The sequence below is a fragment of the Pithys albifrons genome, chromosome 6, assembly GCF_047495875.1.
Source record: "Pithys albifrons albifrons isolate INPA30051 chromosome 6, PitAlb_v1, whole genome shotgun sequence".
In the NCBI taxonomy this organism is placed as follows: domain Eukaryota; kingdom Metazoa; phylum Chordata; class Aves; order Passeriformes; family Thamnophilidae; genus Pithys; species Pithys albifrons.
The window spans coordinates 49,562,990-49,588,536 of NC_092463.1; the positions used below are offsets into that span (position 1 = coordinate 49,562,990).

Genomic DNA, 25,547 nt, shown 5'->3' on the forward strand with positions numbered 1-25,547 from the left:
GTCAGCAGTGAGAACAGTGCCACTTCCGAGCGTGTGATTTGCTTTGAGCGTGACACAAAGCGGGCTCCGGCCCGCCCCAGCACTGCCGGTGCGGCCCGTGCCGTCGGGGCCAGGCTGGGGGAGCCGCCGGCAGCGCCTCTCGCCGGGCGGCTCCGGGATTGCGGCCGCGCTGGTTCCGCCCCCGCCGCCGCTTCCCCGCACCTTTCCCGGCCGGAGCCGCCCCACGGGGGCCGGGCCAGCGGCGGCGGCGGGACAGGGAGCCCGGCCCGCAGCTCTTGGGGGAGCACAGCGCAGCCCGAGCTGCCCCAGCCTCCCTAGCCATGTCCTCTAGCTCCCCGCCGGGCGAGCAGAAGAGCCGGAGCCTGGGGCGGCTGTCGCTACCCAGGAGGGGCAGCATGACACCCGGCAAGAAGCTCTCGGCGCTGGAGCTGGCCGAGAGCACCCCAAACGCCCACTACGCCCCGCTGTCCGCCGCGCAGGGCGGGCAGGCGCCCGCGGGCTGCAGTCCGCAGCCGGTGCGCGAGCGGGCGGCGCGGCTGCGGAGCGAGGTGGTGATGGTGAGTGCCGACTGCCCGCGGCCCCCCATCAATCTGGACCCCCGCGTCTCGATCTACAGCCTCCGCAAGCCCCTGCTGAGCCGCAGCAGCGTCCAGGGAAGGGTCTACAACTTCTTGGAGCGGCCCACGGGCTGGAAGTGCTTCGTGTACCACTTCACCGTGTGAGTACCGCGCCGCTGCCGCCGGGCACCTGCGCCGCGCTCCCGTTACAGCCGCTGGACCGGTCCCCCGGAGCGGGGACACCGTCCCGGCGCCGCCAGCGGTGCGAGGGGCGCCCGGGGCCGCCGTTCACCTGCACCGTGAGGGATCGTCGTGCCCCATCCCCGCACGGGGCTCCGTCCTCTGTACGGGGGCTTCCAAACCAACCCGGAGCTCCAGGATTGAACATGCTGCAGATACAATCTTTTGGGCTGGGTTTTTTGGTTTTGTTTTTTAAACAGGTGTGAAGTAAAACAAAAGTTACGCTCCAGGGGAAAGTTTCTCCTTTAAAAACCCCAAACAACCAAAACAGAAATGAAGTATTTTCATTCAGGGTGCTTAGGTATACCTATTAGATAGAGCAGGAGTTGGCTTCAGGCAGTTTTCTTCAGAAGGTTACCCCGGGGAGTTGAAATAAATTGTTCACACTGAGTGTGGAAACAACGTAAGTGGAAACAGTGTCATCCATTCTTTACTAATTTTCGCTGCAATGACATCTGCATGATGCTAATTCTCCCTGTGCAGCATCAGTGTCTAACTGAAGAGGTGTGTTATCAGTGCTGCAGCCCTGTTAGAGGAGAATGAGAGACAGGTGGTGCTCCTTTTCCTTGCCTCTTTTTTTGCCCCTTGCTCTAACTCCTTGTGCTATCGGGTACGAATGCCATCACTGTTATTTTTAGACAGGAAGGTGATGATGTTTGGAGGATGTTGTTTAGCTGCAGGCAGGTTGAAAGCGGTTTTGGCAATAATATTGTCTATGGAGTGCAGTGTCCAGCCTGAGCCAGCACGTGGTAGGTCTGTGGTGCACAAGCATCTCAACAAGTGCCTCCATGAGAAATCAATGCTTTTTAATCAAGGTGTTGCTGAAGGCTTGTATGACCCTTGGGTAGTTGGTGTATGTTACATATAGGTAGTACGGTCAGGTAGAAACGTGGTGTCTCTTTATTGTATGCATCCACAAACGTATAAGTGTGTAGATATCTATTACATATATATGTGCTTATTACAACACCTAGAGGTAAAGACATCATCAAAATCCTATGACAAAAGACGTTCAAGTCAGTTTTTGTGATCTACTTATTTTATTCTGATTTTAAATTCTATTTCTAAGTAACTACTTAAAGTCCATTCAGGATTTTGTACTTCTATTCTACATTTGAGGGTTCTGGAGTCTTTGGGTCGTCAGGTGAAATGGGTACCAACTTTATTTTAGTGGAGGGAAAACAGCTGTCATCTGAATGTATGTAATTGGGAGATGACTGTGCAGCTGCTGAGATAATTGTGGGCTCCATTCTCTGTAACATTATGATAACACCATTTGATGACAAAATTACTAATGACCGTAATTATGATGTGCCTAATAGTTGTGGTGAGCAATGTAAAACACTTTCAGGAATCAGAATTACTTTTTTTGTTTGGTTGGTGTTTTTGTTTTTTTTGTTACAGTGGAGTTTTAGGCAGTTTCTGACCTTTCAGGTGTCTCAAATTATGTATAGAAGGGACAGTAAACTGTGTTCAGTATTGTAACTTCTCTAAATCTAAACAGTGAGCTTAGGAAAATTTTGAAAAACAAAAACTAACCTAAAAATGGTTAGATCCCTTTGTCCACCTAAGGTTCTGGCCTGAATTTTAATTTCCAACCCTCCCCCCCCCCCCCCCAAGTATTAGCAGCATGGATTAATCCTATCTGTGCAAGAATTAAGATTTTGTTATTCTACTGTAAGATATTGTAATATGTGTAAATCCTTGCCTATCTCGTCCCTCAAAACTTGCTTATCCATGAAGTAAGCACTAGCCCCGGTATTTCCCCTCTTTCCAGAACTTTTCTGATGCAATGACAGATGACAGTGGCAGTAAATATTCTCAAGCCTCTTACTAAGCATTGTTCAAATTCTTTAGGGCACTGAAGAGACAAGAGGGTACTAACACCCTTGGGTGTTTCTTGTAAAGCAATCTGCAAGTACCATCTAGGCAGCCTCACCCTGATTCCCACCAGCAGAGGGATTTGAAGCTATACTATTCTCAGCTATCCCAACTTCTCCTTGTTGTTGTGGAACCTAAGCTTGTATTTTTTATGCCCGTTAATAATATTTTAAGTTACTGATTTTTGATCCATATTTCTCCATCTCTCTTTCTGAGCTCCCAAAGCAGCTCCTGCTGTGCCAAGGAATGCTCTCTTTTGAATAGAGCCTCTGCCAGCCAGCTGCTGAGTATTGGCAGATTAATAGTGGCTACAGAACTTTGTTACTAAGATTAACTGACAAGGCAGGTTTGTCTGATTCAGAGAAGGTGTTGTGCCTCAACATCTTCTCTGGAGGACGCACAGGACCTGCTTTGTGCAGACAGTTGGTTACAAGGGATGAGGTGCAGAACTGGAAAGGACTCGGAGTTACAAGACACACATACACACTCTGTCATGCATATGCTTTTTTCCCACTGGAGGAAGTACTTGATTATTCTACTGTCAGCATACAAACAATCATTTATAGAATGCTGAGTTTTACCTTGTGGCATGCGAGGACCCTGATGTTTGTCTCTCCTGCCCAAATGAGTTTAAGAAACTGAAGTCAGTTGCCTGTTATCTTTTTGACTCTCTCTGCTGTCTGCCTCCTGCTTTATTCCGGGGGCTTTCAGCTGCCTGGGAGGTCTTGGTCGCTGTCTTAAATGTGTAGAGGGGAAGGAAAGAAAACAGGAATTGTGTTAAATCAGGGCATAAAGACCTAAGGTGAGTAGAGGGTCCTGGCCAAGGTCTAGCCAGGGTGCAACGAGCACTAGGGGCTTCTTCATTTTCTGTCTTCTGTGTGGTGTGGAGTGTGTGGCTGTGTTCTTAATTATATGCTGAAATTATTACAGTTAGAATCAACTCCTGGAATAGTCCATGTAACTTGTTCTGGACCTGTATCTCTGGTTGGTTGTTAAAACACTGTTTATCAAGTGATAAGAGCTACATCTACTGATTGCCTGTCACACCCTTTTCCTGCTCAGGAATCTTAGTCAAGTGGTATGTAGAATACTAATAGCTAAGAACTGATATTCAGAATTGATTTTCCTTGGGTTTATATTGTGTTGTTTAGAAAAGGGAAGTTGAACACCAAACTTTAATCAACAAATTCTAGGTTTGTATGTTTGTTTTATATTGTTTTGATTCCTGTATGTTCTGGAGAGCAGCAAAGCCCCTCCTGCACCCTTGACTTAAAGAATGGAATATGGGTATCTTGTACAGCAATAAATAAAGCCAATGACTTGTTTACTTCTGAATTATTACTTCTTTTAAAAGGTCCCTGAGGTACCTGTTTTCAAATATACAAAATTTAGATTCTCTCTCTCATCGATGTTTTTATTCTTCCAGGGTAATTTGACATCACAGTGCCTGATTAAATCAATTGCATTCTAGACAGGTCTTTTCTAAGATTTTTTTCTTATTTGCTCAGACCAAAGAGGAGAAACATATCAAGAGAACAGAATAGGAAATGAATTATTATGTCTCATTTATACTAGATTTTTGAAGGCTGCGTAAATAGTCTCTATTGGTAGAAGGAATGGATAATTGGCAATTAATTTACCACTCAAAAACCCTGCCTAAAATACTGGCAGAGATGATAGAAACTTTTATTTCAGCTACTTGACTTGGCTTGATTTTGTAATAAATTTCTTTTAAGTAGTTGCAATATATAGTATATGTACACTTAATTTTACCAATGCAGGTAAATTGTGCTCCATGGCTGAAGATTTACATGCATGACTTCTGCAGATTGGTGGCTGCTTGGAAACTTGGACTTTGCAAGCAAGAGCTTGCTCTGTGGTATAGCTGCATGTGTGGTAATGTTCTGCCAGAGCTACCAAATCCGCCTTGGCTGTCAGAGGTGAGGAAATGACTGAGCGCCAGTGTTCTCAATGACCTTCCAAGCTAGGGCATCTTATCGCACTTATCATAATAGTGCACCTTGAGATAGCAGCTCTGGGAGGTGAAATGTTTTGTGGCCTTAACAAATCAAGTTTTCAGGCTCTGTGAGGAGAGATGGACAAAAGAAACTTAAGTTCTGTCCTCATAGTGGCCTGCTGAAATACTTGGGCTATGTCCCAGTGTTGGAAATTACTTTAAAGAATAAGTGAACATGTCAGATGTTTAAAAGAATGATTTTAGATTTAAGTGCTCAAGGGAAGAGCTTCTTCTCAGCCTCCTAAGTTTAAAATAAACATCTTAAAATGTGCCTAAATAAACTGAAGTTAGGAACTGATTTCTCATGTTCTTGGTATGGCAAATAATGACTTCTGGCAGTGTTGGCTCCCTGTGTTCTTTGAAGTGTTGGCTGTAACCAGAGGGAACAATTCAGAAACTGATGGACCATTGGTCTGTTCCAGTGTGGCAGCCCTCCTTTGTTGCCATGCAAGATAATCAGCTTCTATCTTATCTTTGCATGCGTGTTCCTGGTTCAATTTACTTTGCCTTTGTATGAGTTTGGTGTAATCAGCAATGATTGTCATTTTGAGCTTGTTCGAATCCCAAGTTGTTTGCATAAGCTTAGGCTGGCCAGTAGTTGGGATTTGGAAAATTGCTGTCTAGAAACATGCAAACTCTGAGAAGCATGGCTGCATGTGTATGCATGCAAAGATAGGAAGCAAGGATGGATAGAATATTCATGCTATAGATAATTGTAATAATGGGAATCTGCCACTTTGTCACTTGACAGTTTCAAAAGCATGGTGTGTTACAGCTGTGCCGTGGCTTAAATAAATATTTGGGGTCTCACACATGCTCAAAGACTACAGCTGGGAAAAATGAAGTGGAAACAAGGTGATATTTATAGCTTTTCCCCCTACCCTTCCCTTCCTCAGCCTGATTCCAGAGTCTAGCATTTTGATTTGCAGCTGAGTGGACATCTTTGAAAACTAACCTAACCTATGTATCTGTCAGTATGCTTGGTAACAGTTTTATTTGAGATGAAAAGGGATTTGAAAGGTGACTTTAGGTATTTCCAGAGAGAAGTGAAAACCATTTGCCTGTCCCATGATTGTAGCTAGTTGTACACATAAGACAATGTGGTCATGTTTAGGAGTTGCTGTTGCAGGGTCAACTGTGTTTGCTGATCGGTCAGATACTGAAGCTTGGAGTCTTGGCAGATTCTGGATGCAGGTGGGGTACACAGCTTTCCACTCTTGCCGTGTTTCTGAATCTGTAACTCATCAGAAGTTTCATTTGTGCTGCTGACTGTCTGGCTGTTTGTGACAAGGACCAATCCAAGTCCATGCAATGAAGACCTCAGGATTGGCAGTGTAGTTACAGGTTAGACGAGGTCCCCATTTCTCTCTCCCAGTGGGACAGTAGAAGTACTTAGGTTATAAAAACCAGATACAAATAACTGCATAATTGATTAAAATGGAAAAAATGTCCAAGTTTACATAATAATTCATCAGAAAGAAAAGCAGTATCAGAAAGCAGATCCTCTCAATGTCAACATTAGTACTTAATGCCCTGGAAGCCACTTGGACTAAGCCACCACCTTTACATCTGTTGCTGCATTCAGTGATTGCTGCATTAAAATTATTGTGGAAATGTGTTTTGATTGTTGAAGGGGAAGGAAGGTGAAAAGCTGAGTATCTTCTAATTAAAATGCCTTTTGAAGTCACACAGAACCTCTAACAATAATTGGGAAAATTCAATTTCTGTTCTGAAATACATAGCATGATATGGTTGGCTACTTCAGAGAAATATTTTTGAGTCAGGAAAGTTCTGTGAAGGGGGAAACAAGACTTTGTAATTTTACTGATGCTTAGGTTTTCTAGTAACTAATTGAAGGAGAATACTGTAAGCTGGTGAACACTAGCACTTAGTGAAGACAGGTTGTGTGCAGTGGAGAAACAAGTCTGTGAAATGCGCATATAAAATTTATAAATTTTCTTAACTTGGGCAGGCTTTCCTGGGTATACACTTTCTCTCTTTTCCTGTCATCCTTCCCAGTATGACATTTCAAGCTTTCTCTGGTGTTTGTTTTCATCCAGGAAAAGAATTATTTTACCTTTAAAAGTTGCACATGAATGATCTTAAGAAAACCAGTAAGTGCAGTATTCACATTTCTGTGTATCTGTCAAATGGTTGGTTGGGCAATTCTGGCACACTTCCTTGCCCTGGCTCTTGAAGTGCCACGGGAAAAACGTGCAAGGTTGTGTAGATAGGCCTCTTTCAAAACTTTCATTGCAGCAGAATCAAGGCTAGAGTTGAGATTCAATTGCAGTGAACTAATTAGGCCGAACTCCAAATGCCTGAACACTGGAAGTATTACAAACAACAGTGCCAACATATGCTGTGGGGAACCATGCACAGACGCAGTGCTTAGCTGACTTTAAACTTGGCAGTATCTCATTAATTTTGTGTGTTAATAGATTGTTTAATGTGCATTACTGGCAGAACACAAAAGCTGTGAACATTTGCTCATTCAATTCTAGATGGAAAATAGTGTTTTGTTGGGGGCAAGGTGTTTTCTGCCTGCCACCAAGAGGTCCAACATGTTTCAAATGTCTTGGAAAGTTGCCAGATGCAAATAAACCTGATGGGTAGGCTGAGTTACAGAAGAAGAATGTGTAGACTGGTGAGGTCTTAGGTAAGGTACTAGCTCTCCCTATACAGTCATGCTTCATCTGGCATAATGGCTTTTGAAAACCATTACAATACCAATAATGGTAATGTATTTGCAAGCCTCTACTATGATAGTTGTTATTGTATTTTACCTCATACCAGAAAGACATATTTGTGTGTGTATGTGTACATATATTTAATTACAGAGGGAATATTCAATGCTTTAGTAATCAAATTTAGTATTAATTTTACTGGTTTTAGACAGTGATTTTTTTTAATAGAAAATTCTAAAGGTGCTCTAAATGAAGAGTTTTTTCTGGCTTCCAGATTGTACCTACCTGGATGACTAGAGAGGTGCATGGTGTGAGGTTTTTCCTTGTCTGGTGTGATCAATTTTTGCAGATATATGGTTTTTCTCTTTTCCCTACATCATCATACAGAATAGTAAAATAGCAGCTATTTTCTCTGTTCAAGAAGCTGTAAGAAATTGCACACAGTGCTAAGCAGGGCCTGGGTAAGTAAGTACAGTGTAAGTAGTTTAAAAAAACGGCACCAAAACCTCCAAAACAACAACAGCAAAACCCCACCAAACCCAAAAGTACTGTCATACATTTCTTAAGTGGTAGTTTCCTTCCTTAGCAGCCACACTTTACCACAGAAAATGTGGAACCTGGAAAAATTACAATAAAAATAGTCAGGCATAGGATAAGCTGAAGATTTTTTAAAGCTTAGTACAAACACTATGACAAAAGCCAAGTTTTATCTCTGAACTGCTTTAATGTCAGAACTGCCAGTTGTGTAAGATAATGAACGCACCTTGTCTCAAAACTGACAGTCTTTTTTGAATTTAAGAGGAGAATGCATCTGCATGTGGGACATTTTGCAAGGAATACATCAAGCACTAAATCCGCAGCCTTGCAATTTTATCATTTTGAAAGCTATGAACTGCCAAAAATAGGAAATTATAGTGCAGGTTATGAGATATCCTTTAGATAGTCCCAACAATGTGCCCAGATTAGCTATTTTTTTTCTTCTTGTGTGTTCTTCACAAGCAATGTGATGTTTTAAATTTTTATGAAAAATGTTAATCAAAGTGGAAGTAAACCTAGAACAGGGCTTCTGCATTCTTTTAAGTTTCTTCTGTTTCTGCAAGTATAGATCTGGATATTTGAATTTCGTATGAAAGTTTTCAATAGGAACATAAATCTCACACATGTTTTGCTAATGCTAGTGGACTTATGTCCACTGACAACACAATTTTTTCATATTTGTAGTAGAAAAACTGCATTTTTTTACTCTTTAACTGTAAAATCTCTCTGTTGCATTCTGCTGGGATTATTTAAAAGTAAATGCATTGTTAGTGCTTACTTCAAATAAGAAAGATACTATTCTTAGTGAACTAAGATCTTGAAATAGTAGAAGATCTTTATCTTTGTCCTAACAAGTTGGGTTCTTGTTCATCATCTATTAGTTTTAATCTAATACACCTTTAAAAAAATAGAGCACGCATTTTCTTTTGCAATATTAGGAAAGTATAATACATTTGTTGAAGTAATATCTGTTTTGATTCTGCAAGAAATTATCATTGTGTGTTTAACTTCACTATGTCAACAGCTATTTACTTTTCAGTGGGAGTAAAGATGAAAGGTAAAGACAAATTAGTAAAGATAAAAACTTGTATACTCATCTCCAAAATTAGGGCAAGTAAAGTAGCTTGCTAGACATTGTTCATAGGATGTGTGGAACTCGGTTAAAATTATTTTATTTAAAATAAATAATTTTTTTCCTGAAAGACTGATCATCTTGCAGAGCTAATTCTGTGTGTACTTTTACTTGGTCAAAATGACTGTTTTCTATTGGCTGTAGTAAATATGTTAAATCTCATAACATTTATACATAGGGCTTTTTGCCATCTTTTTTGTTGTAGATTTCTGAAAAAGAGTGCTCTTCCCTCTATCCTTTCCAGCTTGCGTGTGTTTTAGACTGGGCAAGAACACAGGCTTGTTTCCTCTGTTCAGACCAGAGCGTGGTCACACTTGCAATACCCTGCTCACTGACAGACAACAGTCTGGAACTGACACAAGGAGACTAGGCAGGCTTGGATGTAAATAAATCCAGTGCTCAGAAGTTGCTTGCTTCTTCTGAGAACTTAAAATGAATCCCTGAAATCTTGGGGATACATTGAACATTTTTCAATTTTTAACTTTTTTTCATTGCAGCATTAATATTACATATTTTGTATGGACTCGATAGTAGAGAAAGTCAAGTCATGCTTTGGGAACAGTGTAAATCACCCATTGGGTTACTTCCTTGAATTCTCTTCAAAAACACTAGGTAGCAGAGTCACAGTGTTGGTGGCAAAGATTACAGAACCCTTGCTCATCCCTAATACAAGAAGGGCTGCAGTCTTTGTAATGAATGTGTTTTACTTCTTCCAAGAAAGGCACTGCCTTCAAAGAATGTGTTTGTTCCTGAATCAGCTATCCCATTCCCAGCAAAATCATGTCATCTAAAAATGGGTTGCAATTGTCTGGAGTCATCTTCTTCACAATTACCTTCGAGGGCAATGCAGTTAAACTAAGGGATGAAGTAAAGGTGCCCCATCTCTTGTGCAGATGTTGACAAGTGGAGCAAAGGAGAATGAATGCTGTTGCTACTAATCCCATTCTTACACCCTTGAAATGCCTGTGCCGGATTACCTGTGCAGGGCAGTGGAGAGAGGAGAGATCTTCCATCCTGTGGCTTCAAGAAGTAAAGAAGACCCTGTGCTGATCATGTTAAGAATCAGTGGCATTTCTATTCTGTACAAAAAAGACTTTATGTGACCTTTATAAACTTGATATTTTTCCCTAAATAGAACCTAAATAGATCTAGTTGAGGCTATTTATTTTTCACTCTTTTCTTAGAAGGCAGTAAAATGTAGTCAAACCTTACAATGAGTAAATAACTGAATGTGTATTGCTTTATTGTAGTGTGAGTAAACTTCATATGATTGTATACTGTTATCTTACCCGTGACTCAGAAAGTATTGATAATAGATTATCTCAGTACTTCATGCAAAATTAACCTGCTCATTTGATGTTTTCTATGTCAACAGATCATCTAGAACCTTAGTGCTAAGCTGTCTGAGCACCCTGTTTTAACAGTATGTAAAGTATGAGAGGCACAGACATCTAAATGTTACACAGTCATGTCAGTTGTATGCCTTCATTGTTCTGTTTATTTGACATAGCTCTTTGTAGCTTTTATTTAATATTATGACATGATCTTTTTGGGACAACTATGTATTTGAATCATAGAAATGAGAAAAATGCTGCAAGAATGAGGGAGAGAACCAAGCTTTCAGAATCTGCAGGATTTGCAGCTAAATGCAAGGCTGTAGTGTACTGTGTAAGTGTCACCATCTTGGGCGTGTGAATTGCTTGTTGCACTCTGTCAAACACTGAGGTTGCCTCTAGATCACTTCTATGGCAGCCTTTTGTTGAGCAGCTTTAATAGAAAACAGTACACATTTATCAAAGCTCACTATAAAGTCAGACTAAGAAATTGAACAGACTGTGAAAGTGTGATGTACTACAAGAAGAGTATAATCTCTAGAAATTCTCAGTGGATGGTATCTGTAAGAGTACTGGAACATTACCTTATGCCTCTTACATAAAAGAGTGGAGATAACATTCAAGCAGGTTTTGATACTAGCCATTAGGCTCTGCTGAGGTCATCTCCTTTTTCTGAGGAAAGTTTTGCATGGGATACCTTTCTCTTCAAAGGAACAGAGCTTGTTTCAGGAATTTCATTATCTCTGTTTGTCATTATTGAAATAATATATGTCTTAAGCCATGTGGTATGTAGGAGAGACTTTGTCGTCTGCTGAATTTTAGTCACCTGTAGCTGTGAAATACTGCAGCCATGGGAAAACAGTGTGAGTTTACGACAAGAAGTGAAGGCAGAAATCAAATCAGTGAGTATCCCATGGGCAGCAAATGATTAACCAGAATAAAATTTGGCTGCACCACTGAGATTAGCACCTGCCTTGTAAAAGAAAACTAGCATTATAGGGCATGTCTCTTAAAAGGTATTTAGTAATTGAGCTCTGCTTTGAAAAAGTGGTTTTCTTGTATATTGATGATACAAGGGAACGAGAGTTGTTTCTTCACTTTTCCCAGTTCTTGCATTTATTTAATGGGAAATGTAGGGGAAAATTAAGTGTTTTTACAGGATCATTGTAGGGACAGTGTTGTTGCAATGCGGGGAAGATAAATAGTCACGGGAAAGCCAGACAAAGTATGCTTTCATTCTCAAGTGTAAAAGTGACTGCTTTATAGTAATGAGCTGAAATAAGTTTGGATTCATGGAATGAAATGGAGAAAAATAGCATAGACACTAAAGAATAAGGACTGCCTGTAAATTTACTTCTTCCTCATAACTCCTCTGAGTCAGCTTTATTGGCTGCTTTATATCTCTTTTTATACTGAAGAGGAGAAGAGGTGATTAGCTCTACCAATGCTCACAAATCTGAATGAAACAATGAGATTTACTGGCTACAACTTTCTCTCGACTTCATATCTCTACTAAATTTGATACTAGTCAAGATAGTTTTAAAAGATGTGTCTCTACTGCTCTACTACACCTAAATGTGGTTTTATAATGGAGCTGTACCTGCTAGACCCAGCTGGATAAAGCTGCGTTAACCATGAAGGCCGAGGGAGCATATATTTAAACCCTGCACTTGGGCCAGCTGGTGGAGTGTGAGATGGTTCTGACGCAAAAGCTTGACAGCTGCAACAGTTGTAGAGTTGTGCCTTTGCTAGCAAAGGGTTTATTAGCATAGGTAGGCACTAACAATTCTAGTTGGGACCAAAGCTGGCACTGAGCCGAACAGCGGTTGTGACTGCACCTAATTGGGTAGATAGCGCTTCTAGTACTATAGCAAAATCTTCTAGAGCAGGGATCTCCACACTTTCTGTGTCTTTATGTCGCCTAGCACTGTGGGAGTATTCTTGGCCTTTTGGGTAAAAAGCGGCAATACTTCTAGGTAGCCAGTCTGTACTTCTGAGTTTACCCTACCCTGATACTGCACTGGTACCATGGAGCACTTTGCTTTCAGGACCCCTGGATATGTTTTAGTGCAGTGGCATCAGGGACTGGCTGACAACTGTATCATAAATAAGATTTCAGTCTTCTTTTCCCCAACTCACAAGTTCAATGGAAGTTTTAGGCTGTTTGTTCTAGCTGTGGTGAATAACACAATCTCACTGCTCTCTCCCCTGGCACCTACGTTTAAAACTGTTATCAGCATTGCTGTGTCTCTGTGAAATCACAGTGGTGTTTGATTTAGGGGGAAATTGGCACCTCTGTGACAAATTCTGGAATGTCCCAGTCTGTCCTTGGGGTGTTGCTGGCATCTTTCACATCAGTAAACCCCCAGTCAACAGTCTTGATCATGGGCAAACACCACCCAAGTGCACAAAAGCGCTTATCGCTTATTGGGCTGTGCATTCATAAAAAGCAAAGTCATAAAAACCTTCAGTAGCTGGTAATTTCAGAGCTTACTGTTAGACTTGAAAACAAGTCCTGAAGAACACAGGCTTATCAATTTTAATTGCTGGGCAGTGGAGGGTTGCTGTTTGTTTAACGTCATCTGGTATTATCAGCTCTGACACTGTGTTAGAGAGATGTTTTTAGCAAGCAGCAGTCTACTGAATGTAAAATTAAATTCAACACCAATACTATATTTTCAGGAAGAACTCAGGTTGAACAATTGAGTCCAACAGGGAAAGAAATGCAAAATGGAGTGTTAAAAACAGATTGACTTGAGGTGCGTAGGGCAATATTAAGATATTGAATTTTAGACAGTTGGAGTGTTTTGAACTATGGATGCTGCTATATAGTAGTTACTTCACATTGCTCCTGATGCTGTGTTCTGTGTTACTTAATCCTTTTAAGTTACATTTTTAAACATTACGGGAGTGCCTGTGCATTTATATTAAGAGTAGAAAGTTCAGAGTTAATGTTCACTGAATCCTATGTTCATGCCACACACTTAAAGCCAAAATTCTTGCCACCTTTAGGGAACTAGGCCAGAGATAAAATCACTTTGAACTGTTGCATCAACATTTGTAGATGGCTTTGCCTGTGAGATTTTGTTTTTGAAGTCAACTTGCTGGATTTGAGCAGACATCAAATTCCATGTGGGTCTACAACTGCATCAGTAGAAACTGGTAGATATGCAGGTTTTTGAAATGCCAAACAAGCATTTTAAATGCAATTAAAAGTGCATCTGAGCTACTTTAAAGCAAAATAGAAGTAAGAAAACTCCTTGGATTTTAGTCTGAAAATTACTTTGGAACTTCAACTTTAAAACAAAAAGCTGATATGAAAAAAGTGTGTACTTTATGCCAGCTACCAAGGAGTAGATTGACCGCAGTTAGTTAATCAGGAATTGCTGCATTGAAAGCACCTTCGCTGAGCTCAGCTCTACCCCTTAAGTAGCTGATGTGTTCCATCTGTGGGAATGTGTTTTTCACACATGGCTAGGGAAGATACGTTGGAATGTTCCTAACTGACTTGGAATGAGACATTCACTTGCTCTCTGTAGAAGCTTTGAAAGTCTTTAAATGAGACTTGACCAGAAACAACCAATTCTAGGAGTGTGTCTGTGGCTATTTGCATTAAATGCTTCATCCTTTTGTTCTGATGGTCAAGAAAGCTCCATATTTTGATGGCTAATTTGTTTGCAACTGTCTGTTGCCAAAAGATGTGTAGACAAATTGGGGAAGGAGAAGAAAAATAATGTGTAAAACAGTCCTACTGACTCCTAAAAGGTGATATTTATTAATAAAAGAGGACATATTTATTTTGGTGCCACACATCACATGTAGAGAATAGATACTGTTACCTCTGCTTCAAATGTGTATGCCTGTTAATGTGCTGTTCTGATGTCTGGTAGTTGAAGTAGTGTCCAAACACAATGTCTCTATTTTTGTTGGTTTTGTTGCATGTGTATTTGTCTTCATTTGAAATTATTCTTTTTTCTTCAGTTTGTTTGTTTGATGTGTGCATATGTGTGTGAACTGCTTTGGACTCTTGGGAGGGCAGTTTTGTACTAGATGAGGAAAAGCAGCAATGAGAAACTAGAGCAGTTATTCACTTTGTGTCTATCCACACTTGAAGTGAAAGGAAACTGCTTTTCCTTGTTGCCAGGATTTTTGTGTTGGTTTTTCTTTTTCCTCCTTAATGAAGAATTTTATAGTTGAAACTACTTTGGCTTATGAAATGCTGAGCTATTGATATCTCTATAGTTAGCTTATGGAGCGGAATGCTCCTATTGGAGTAATGCCTAGCTAAGCTATTGCTGGCTGGCTACTTGTGTGTGATTAAACAGAAGCAGGAGCTGGAATCAGTGAGTTTTCAAGTGGTCACCAGTTCAAGTCTATTAGTTCAGAGTACCCTGGCAGTGTTACCACACTGCTGCCTTTGCTTAAATGGATAGGAGCTGTGTATTTTTTCACTTCTCACCTGGATTTCCCTTAACATTTCCTTGTATTTGTTAGCTTTTATTTTTCTCATGAAATAGCAAATGTTTACCTTTCAAGGAAAATCTTTCTAAGCATTCACAGTTCTAGCCAGAGAATGGATTTGCAGTTTTGTCTGGAGCAAGCAGTTCCTGTTACTCATGAAACAGGAGTGGCTTTTTAATAAAGACGCCAGATCTCTGCTATGCAATTACTGTAAAATAACCAGTAGAGCAATTCTGTATTGTCAACAGCTTGACAACCAAATGCTTTTTGAATTGCTTGTAAGCTCTGGTATTAAAATAAACTCTGAAGAGGAAACTTTTATGCTTAATACATACACTGTTTCTAGATTGGAAAATCTCTCTCTAACCTAATATGGAATACCAATGCCTCTGCATACCCAGTAATGTTGTTCAAGAGACTTGAGCGTTCAGGGAATATGAGCTCTGTAGAAGTTATAGTGCACATATCTATGAAGACTTGAGTGTATATTTTGAATGGTTGGCTGAATGTAGGCACCTTTTGAAACGCACCAAGTCTTTACCTTCTCAGGCTTGTGCCGATACTACAAGTTCTATAATCTGTTTTGAGCTGATCTTTTAAACAACTTTGGTGTCACATTGCCATCTTTTTGTGTGTGTGTGTGTGTGCTGTGCTTACCAGTAAACCACACTGCTGCATGGTGGAAGTTGCTAGGTGCTAAGGCAATGGAAACAATAAAAATCGGGATGATGATGGAGTCTTCTGATGAAGTGTAACATGGAACAGCTCCACAGTAATTTCTCCTTTTTTTTGCTAGCTTCACATGCAGCAATCATCTCTAAGGCTGGGACACATCCTATTCAAAACAGAATGCGGTGCATACAATGAAAAGTGTCATAAGCAACTAAAAGACATAAGTGGCAGATGGTTATGAAAGGAATCTTGTTTGGAGCTTCAGTGAGATGAAGCCTGGATCCTGGAGAATGCGGAGGGAGCCCTGCAGCCCAGCCAGATGCATGGGAGTTTTGAGAAACTCAGTTTCTGAGCTCTGCCAGGGAGTTATGCCTGACAATCTGTTTTGCTTTCAGATATGTATTTTTTATTTTCTTTTGTGGTAACTAACTTGTATTTCAGTTTTAATTCTTCTGTGTATGGGGAAGTCATGCTAGTTTCAGTGTGATAAAATATTTGAAATGTTGAGTATAAAAAAATCCCTGTATAAGTGTTCATTCAGGGAGTACTCAAACATACTTTATCCTCTGAAGAGATGCACTCTCATTTGTTTTTCATCATCTTGACCTATGAGTCAAGGGCCTGCCGAATGCACATTTGCTCTGTGATTGTATGATGTGCATCTCAAGAAAAACAGGAGGAGATAGAAAGCTGAGGAGAAAAACAGAGTGAAGAAGGGGCAGAGGTTTGTGTAATATCAGCTAAAGCGGTGAAGTTAAACAGATTTCTCAGTGTGGTGGTGAAGTTTAATCTAACAGGAAGGTTATTAATGAAGAGCACTTCAAGCTCTCTCAAACATTGTTGGCCAGATAACCGCAGTAACACACTGGGGAATATTTGTTTATCCTCCTTGCTTTACCATCCCTGTGTAAGTTTCCACAGCATGGAAAGTCTCTAGTGTGTGACTACAGGCTGAGGCAGGGGTGTAAAAGCTTGGGAAGCCTCCTTGGTGTTTGCTGAGTGGAGCTACCACACCTGAAGACTGCTGTCTGCATTCTTTTATAATCCTCTAGCTCTTGAGCCATTCAAAAGCTGTGATTTCACGTATGTGAAGGCGGCTTTTGTGAATCTACTATTACTAGTGGTTTTCAGGCAGCTGGCAGGAATTATCTCTCTGATAAGTCTAAAGTTTCAGTAAATAAGAGGCCCCAAAAGTCAAACTAACTCCTCCTTCGAGAAAAATATTCCTCCACAGTTAAAGAAGCCCAGAATGCATAATTAATTTTTGGCTGTATGTTTTCTCGGATCTCTCTAAAACACCCAGGTTCCTATAGTAAGTACAGTGACTACTTGTTCACGTGTTGGTGACTGGACTTTGTGTGTGTCCTGCTGTATATAAAGTTAAGTGTGTGAATTGTGTGCTCAGAAGCCAACATGGATAGGTACATGACTAACTTTTTGCTATCCTGGCATAGGGTTTCTTTAACTCAACTTAAGTTTAATACTGTAAATTTCTGGGCTACCTGGCAAATAGATTTGCATATCCATGCAATTGCAGTGGAACTCTTAAGGGTGATCATCCTCTTCCCTTCTCTTCCATTACATGCATTTGAAAGCATGAATTTGCTGTCTGCATCACTGCATCTTAAAATTCAAAGACGTCTTTATTCCAAATTGTGGAGCCACTTGAGTAAGAATTGTAGTTCTCACTTGTGGATTATTGCAGTGTTCTATGCAGTTGCAGAGTCTCAGCCTAAATCATCTTTGGGTGTATGAACCTCTGAACTGCTGGTAGTACTGTCATCAACTCCTCCTGTCAGTAAACAGTGTTTGAGTCCCTGTGTGAACCTATTATTTGCTTTGTTTGAAAGAAAGTGCCCAGAAACAGAGGAAAACAATGTGTTTCCTTTTAGGTCAAACTGAAAATGGGTTTGGAACTCAATATGTCTATGTAATACTGTTAACTCAAGGATATTTTCCAAATATTTTACTTAAGAATGCATAAACTGAGGCAAAGATCAGATCAAGAAATTTGTCATTCTCAAGGCTGTATTCTTTTATAGTGCCTGATGCAAACAATGTCCAGGGGTTCCGTTTTTCCTGGGTTGTTTTGATCAGCAAAGCTTCAGGTGGTGATAACGAACTTTAAGTAATTTAATTTGCTACAGGAAATTGTATTTTTGTATCTAGAGAGTAAATAGTGCAATGCACTATACAAGATTTTTTTAATGGACTTTTATGATGTTGCTGCTTAGACAACACAGTTGTTCTGGCAATCAAAGATATCTGTGCAGTTAGGAGTTTGGAAAAAACACCATTCTGAGCAACTTAAAAACAAACAAAAACAAAATATGGGAGAGAAAAATAGGCACAAAACAAAGCAAACCCCTAAACCCCTCACCTTTATATCCAGTGCTCAGCATTGCACCTGATAGAGGAAAATAACTAAATGTTTTAATTTTTAATGGCTTCATTAGTGCATATACTGAATGTCCAGAATGTTTTGATATTGCCACATACTGCTTTTTCTTGCCAGGCTAAACCAAGGCTCAAATCATTACTATTGACTTAAAACATGAAAAGTCACCTGTCACTGTATAATCTTCAGGCATAATTAATTTTCACATTTTTGAGGGATGATGGGAAACAATTATGTTTAAATCTAGTATCAGAGTCTACAGTAGCTGAGGTGGGAAAGTTGGAGGGAGGAAGAAAACGTTACTGAAATAATCTAGGCTGAACAGCTGCGGTTATGTGTTCTTCAGGTACTTAAAACTAAAACACCTATTGAGAAATCCCACCAGTCCCTAGCAAGTAGTGTTGCTTTGGAATCCCCTATCTGCCTCCTATTTGCAGTTGTTTCTTTTCTTAGACTCGTTCCTCACAGGATAGTGTATTTTTCTGTTCCGGATGTTCTTGTAGTATGTCTAGTTCAGTGGAATCCCTGTGCTTCCTCATTGTCCTCTGTGGATGCAAAGGATTTATCATAGTTCATAATGTCTTTTCAAATGAAAGCAACAATGAGATGGTGTATTGGGAAAGCAGGTACATGAGAAATGGATAAACTGTCCTTCAAAGATGCTCTGCTTTTCTCTGCTTGATTTGGCATACTTGTTTAGAATAACCTTCAAGTTCAACACCTTCTGCTTAACAAGTGTAATGCAGAAATGTCAGCAAAGAGTAGACTTCATTATTCATCTTTTGCTGTGTTAAACACAATAATCAGGGAATGAGTAAAGAATGCAGTGCATGTGTGTAGCAGTCACACATGGAAAATTTCAGATGCATTGTTTTTCTGCTTTTTGCTGTGGTGGCTTGTAGACACATTGATGCTTGCAACCCTGTAGCAGTTAAAAAAAATCAAAAAGCAAAACATAACTGAAAAAACTCCGAACAAGGAAAAAACAAACAAAAACCCCTCAAAAAAAAAAAAGGCAAACAGGCAAAAGGTGTCTAAGAACACTTAGAGCTGGCTGCCATTTCTGGCAAAGCAGACAGTATTAATAAGCTTGGCACTCATCATTTTATGGGTGTATTTTATTGTTTCTACATGTGCATTTGATTACCCAGAAGACTTTTAGTTTCCTGCCCTCTCAAGGTGGAAAACCACAACAGTTATAATGATCAGTGTAATCTGACATGTGAGCAGTGACCTTGAATGTGTTGGACTTACTTCCTTGCATAATTTGGGAACTGCTGGTAAAAAACCATTCAGATAAAACACAAGTTTGAAAGTGGCATCTTAATAACAGCAGCATAGTGGTCTGAGGGAAACAATGTTATGAGCTGCACTTTAAATATTTACAGTTAATGAGTTAATGTTGCAAATCTTGTGAGGAAGGAACAAAGGCTGTGTGCGTCAAGAGTTTCCATGTTGTGTATTTAAATGGAGTTAGGAAGAACTCTTGTGTGTGAACAATAGCACATGGTGATAGAACAGGTTGTTCATCTGGTGTGTGCTGGATTGTAACTGGATTGTTACTACTGTGTGCTGACAACATACCTGGGAGGAATGGATATGTGTGGCATTCTGCAAATGGACCTGCTATTGTATTACACTGCTCTGTGAGCTTGGAGAGGGGCTTTTATCCTTTGGCCCCTCTAAGTATTGTGAGCCCTTTGCTGTCTGCCATTAGAATCTGCAAACCTAGGGGACCACTAGGGCTGCCAGTGTGCAGTGGAGTGATCCATGGTTGCCCTCTTTTCCAGCTGCGTATATCTGTGTGGACTTCAGTGCGTTCTTTGCAGAGCCACTGCGTGCGCAGAGTCTTTGCAGCTGATAAATTCTGTAAAAGAGAAACTCGCTTTGAATTGATGAATTCTTTGAACCAAAATCAAAAACTGGAATGCAGACAGTTTGAGAGACTGAATAAAAAAACCAGTACATTAAAAAGCCCAAAACTTCCATTGATTCCCTAGATATACTGGATATTGTTTTCAGAGATACTGAGCAATGATTGTTTGTGGGCACACCCTTGGACTATATCTGCATTATTTAACCTGGCTTCAAGACTTCCTAACTCTAAAAAAAAAATGCTGTTAGAGAGCTAATTAAAATTCAAGACACACTGAAAACCTCCAAATATCCCTATGCTGAATATTCTCTTATTGAAAATTTCTGCTTCTCTCTTTATTTTTAAAATTTTCATGGGCCATGAAAAATATTTTTAATTGGACATTTTCCCATGTTTGCTTGTTTCCTTTGCAGCAGTGACAGATCAGGAGAAAATGAGGAAAAAAGTGAGTTTAGAAGACTGGAAAAGGGGTGAGGGAGAAAAGAAAATAATCACCAAACATTTCCCTCTGAAGTTATGACAGAGATAGGATTTAGAGCCTACAGTTTTTGGAAGATGCTGCAAATCCCTTGGGTAGGATTTGGTCACAGTTTTTGGTGGGGTATCTCAAAACATGAGAGGTAGTCTCTGGAAGCCTGGAAACCTAACTACTGTTTAAGACCTTTTGGTAGCATCTGCTGCCAAAGGAGTGTGTGTTTGAACATTTGTGACTTGAGAGTGTACCAAGCTGATCTTCTCTGGAAGAAAAACTGGTAGTTAGGAAATTCTTGATGCAATTTTTTTAACCCCTGCATGTTACCTCACAAGTCTGTCCTGTTTTCTCTTAGGAACTTTGTGAAGCCTGCTGGCTAAAGCACACTATATTGACACTATTTTCTTTGGTCAGAAATGAAGTTTAGTTATTAAATGTGCTTCTTCTTTTTTCTTCCCTTTTTTTTTTTCTTTTTTCCACTTTTTTAAGAAATTATTTTTTTCACTTAGACTTCAGTGTAGCAGTTACTGTCATGGGTTGCCATCAACAAATGGTTGTTTTCTTAAGAAAAGTATCAAGTGCTTCCTACAAAATTAATCCATGCTTTTTCTTTTCTGGCCCCTATGAGGACTGAAAAAGATAGTTTCACATGGGAAGAACAAGAGAGTGACTATTACTTCCACACTATATTTGTGTTGGGCTTGTGGACAACAGTAAAAACCAGTGACTTTATCCTCATACTAGATATAGTGGACTCATTTATGCTGGGATTTTTCTGCTGGTGGTAATAAAAGTTCATTTTCCAGCTCCCAAAATTTATGGCAAAAGACTGTTAGGATTTTTTGGGACTCAGTTAGCTTCATTAGTCAGTCTTGCACCTTGAATCGCCTGCATCTTCCACGCTAAAAAAAGCTTAGAAGTTACAAGATGCCAGCAGGGTTCATCTAGACAGACAGTCTTCAGGATTGCATGGTGGCTGATTAAAATACTCATGGTATTCCTCCAAGCATCTGATTTGAAGGGAGTAGCTGTTGTTTCTTTTTCACAGATTTTTGAGTTTGTGGAGTTCTGTTGTGCATCACGCCACCCTAGAGATAGAAAATGATAGGATTTAGTTCTTTTAGAAATGAGTAGGACTAGTTGGAGAAGGATGAGGAAGAGACTGTCTGTCTCAGTGTGGAACATTCTTACCTTTCACTTATATCTTCCTGTGAACTATATAGAACCAGACAAGGATGTTTGAGTCTATTCTGGGTCAAAGCCCAGGAAACTTGTGAATCTCTTTTGCTTGCATTTCTTTAGAAAGTATGCTGTGAACTTTATATCCTGAAGAGTCAATTTCCAGATGGTTTCAGACAGATGAATCTTGTGATGCAAGGGATTTCCTTTTTCCTGATTGCTCCATTGTTGGCTTCTTGCCCTCATGTCTGTGATTCAGTGGATATAGCTTTTGTGGGTGAACTTCCAGTGGAGTTGAATGAGAGTGCAGTTTGTGGCAGTCTTGGCTGCAGCAGGACACTGAACGTAGAGGTGTAGGCTGTGACTTTCAGCTATAGCTCTCACATAGGGAAAAGTCCCTGCTGTATTCTTTTTCTGACTGTTTTGAAGATGGGTACAATATTTATCTTTTTCCAGTTGTCAGCGGACTTTTTACTCTCAGAGTAAATCAGAGTGACATCTCTCTCAGTATCATTAGACGCAATGTATCATGTCCCGTGGCCATGTATAGGATAAATTCTCTAGTCATCCAAACTCAATCCTGATTTCTTCCTGGTAATTTATCTCCTTGAACCTTGCATCCAAGCAGAGAGGTCAGGGAGACCTTGCTGGTAGAGACTGAGGCAAAGAGGGCATTGAGTGTCTTGGCCTTATTTGTCTCTACTGCTCTTAAATACCTCACTCCACTGAGCAATAAGTCTATTTTCCTCTTGTTTAGTCTTATACTACTAATATAGCAGTAGAAGCTCCTCTGGATGCCCTTGATATTTCATCTAAGCATCAAATCTAGCTAAGCTTTGGGAGCACTTGGTGTTCACAAGCTCTCTCCTGTCCTAGCAATAACTGGGCCTGACGCTGCCTAGTTTCCAAGATTGGTGATATCTGGTGTGTCAGGGGAATGTGATGATGTGACAGTGGACCACAAGAGGTAAAATTTTCTAGAACGTTCTGTGGTTTCAGAGATTAAGATAATCCCTCAGCTTCTAAAGAAAGCGTGTACCTGCACATAGGTTTGCTGTGGTTTCCCTCTCAGGCTCTGTGGAATTCCACAAACCAAAGTGTTTTTCACCTTCTAAGACTGGAGATCTGTAGCTGAGGGAAGATAAATTTTGTTTTGGAACACTGATCCATCGTTTGAACATAATTTAAACTACAATGTTAGAGGTATACAGTAATTTCTTATAGAGATTAATCTTCCATGGAACAAAGGTATGGATGAAGTCTTTAATTCTGCTTTTCTTCTAAACACACAACAAATCTAGCCTTGAATTTCATTCTGAGTGATGTCAAGGAAATGGCTAGTTATTCTGTATTGGTGCTGTGTGATGTTGTATCAACCTAGGATGGTGTATTAGCCTACACTGAAAATGATTGCAAATCTTTCTCTCTGTATGGTGTGCACAAATACCTGTAAATCTGTATTTATATTGCTTTGGATTAAAGATGGTTTTATTGCTGACTTTGGTGAAATACCTGCAGTAAAGTCACTGCTTCAGTTTCTCTCCTTTGTTCTTCTTTCCCCAGTATAAAATTGGGAAACCAAAATCTTCCTGTAATTTACTTGAAATAAAACACCTGTCATATTTCCTGCCCACTCTTGATTTCTTGTGTACCTGATAGAGCTTTGAAGGTCTTGGCACCCTGTCATGGGCTTGACCACTGCCCAAATTCTTGTTTCCTCATTGCCAAGTTCCACAACTTGTTCAATGTTAGCAAGACCAGAAGGAAATACAGTTAAGATTTGTCCATCATAACATTTGAGAGGCTACACAGGTTTAAAATAAGCAAATGAAACCTCAGCAGATGTTTGCTGCCTTATAATAGGTAGAAATTAATTTATCTCCATTTGGAATGCTGACATGAGCACTTCTCTTGATGCAGAGACTAAGTGGTGCAAAGGAATCTGTGTCTGTGCCCACTGCAGTGGTGTGACTCTTCATCTCTGTGTAAGTAGAGATCTCTGCTTACACAAAACCCTGAATCAAACAATGGACTTGTGTGCAAAATTAACACACCCTTAGTATTTGGGAAGTTAATGGAATAGAAACAGCTTCTTTATAGAATGGTGCATGTCAGCCCTTTGTTACCTAAATCTCAATGTATTTAGCAAGCAAATCACCTGGCTACAGTGCTGCAGTACATCTCTACATGGATAGGAAACGCTGAGTATTCTCTATTGCTCAAGCTTATAATGTGGGGTTTTATCTTCAGTAGAGATTCCAATATCTTTGCACATGTATATGCTTGAGCATTTTTCTAGTATAAAATACAAGAAGTGTTACAGTATTCTGTGTCCCTTTTGGTACATACAAGATAAATTATTGCCATCTTGTATTGAATTACTACTTTATTTTGTCTTTGACAAATGCAGCCTTGCACCGCTTATAAACACACATGATGTTGCTATAGAAAGCATTTTTTCCCTTTTTTTTCCCCTTTTGATTAAATGATTTTGCCCTTTCTCTGCTCTGTAAGTGTTAGCAGTGGTCTTCCCCTTTCAGTTTGTATCAGGTATAAGCTAGATGACTTTGGTTTTTAAGGCCTTCACCTTATCCACTCTGTATAATTTTCTCAATGTCACGAGGCCAATTTAGAGACTCTTATCAACTTTTGCTTTCTGCTTTCGCTCCTTTGAAATTATCAAGCAAATACTTTGTCGTCATGCTTATGAGTGCTTTTCTGTAAGCTGCAAACAGAAGATGCACATTTCTTACTGTTTAAACCCCTACATAGCTTGTCATGACAAAGTAGTTAAGCAGTTTCTGATGGGAGACAACTATAATCAGTCTTACATTGTGGGGAATGTCAGTGGTATTTATTGTAGGAAAGGAAAATGTAGAGATGGATGTTAAAAATGAGTGTGGGAACCTTTGGCATGGCCAAAGCAGTTTTGGTCCTTATGTCCCACATCCTCCAAACCCCCACCCCTCAGGCAGGATGTCTCCACTTTGCCAAGGGGTTGAATGCAGGGGTTCCCATCCCTAGTCGGGGCCCTTCCTTAGAAGACAAGAGGGTACCAGGGGTGCATATGGATTGAATCAGGGTCTTGATGGTGGTCCCAGTTCTTCAGACCTCCTCCCACTTAGCCTGGCTGACCAGCAGAATTCTCAGCATCAGGGTGGGTGACTGTCAAGGTGCTGCATGTGTTGGACTTGTTGGGATGCAGCAACTTTGTCCCCGCTGTGCTGACAAGAGACATTTGTGGTGTCCGTGTCCAGGCTTGGTGGTGGCTGTACTGGAATAAGTGAATGCTCAGAGGTGCTGAGTTAAATGTAAGTCAGATAGGGCAAAGACAGGAACTGCTCTCCCTGCCTGCTGGCTTCTTTAGTGCAAAGAGCTGGCCCAGCCAAAATGTGGAATTATAAACTCTGTGAAACACACTCTTGGAAGCCAGATCCTTGGGGATCTATCTTCAGCTCTGCATTACATGTGCTGTATGACCTTGTACAAGTCACTTAATCTCCCAGCTGTTCGTTTTTCTTTACTGGCAAATGATGATAGTTGCTACATGGGTCACTGCAGTGGAAGTTTGCATGCACTTAGGAAGTAGCTAGAGTCCATTTCTTTTTTTTTTTTTTGAAGTGTTAACCTGACCAAAGAATGTGCTCTGTGCCTGCAAACTTGCAGTATATAGTGTGCGATATGCTTTCAGTAAAGGTCAGACCAAAAGAACAAGGGAACTATCTGAGATCAAAAAGTATATTGGGGTAGGAGCTACACAGAACTTAAATTTCTTGGTTTAAAATATGTTTGTAATTCTCAGACTTTAATGCATGACAAGTTGATAGCTGGCAAATAAGAAGGTGGTGAAATTTAAGAAAATAAAACAGACTTAAGAGACCTAGATACTACTGAATTAAAATATTTGCCCAGAGAATTTGTGGATGCTCCATCTCTGGAGGTGTTAAATGCCAGGTTTGATGGGGCTCTGAGCAACCCGGTCTAGTGGAAGGTGTCTCTGCCCATGGCAGACAGGTTGGAACTAGGTGATCTTTAAGGTCCTTTCCAACCCAAACCACTCTATGGTTCCATGATCTGCTGACCTGCTGCTTTTTATCCCATTGT

General features: G+C 40.3%; 1 protein-coding gene across 2 annotated transcripts in view; it reads left to right on the top strand.

The window, feature by feature from the left end:
* Positions 1-246: 246 nt before the first annotated feature.
* The window catches only part of KCNQ1 (potassium voltage-gated channel subfamily Q member 1), a 345,282-nt gene continuing 319,981 nt past the window's right edge, over positions 247-25,547 (top strand). For both annotated transcript variants that reach the window (XM_071559495.1, XM_071559496.1), the window contains exon 1: positions 247-718. In XM_071559495.1, the coding sequence (XP_071415596.1) occupies positions 321-718 (398 nt within the window). In that variant the 5' untranslated portion in view covers positions 247-320. The remainder of the gene's footprint in view (positions 719-25,547) is intronic.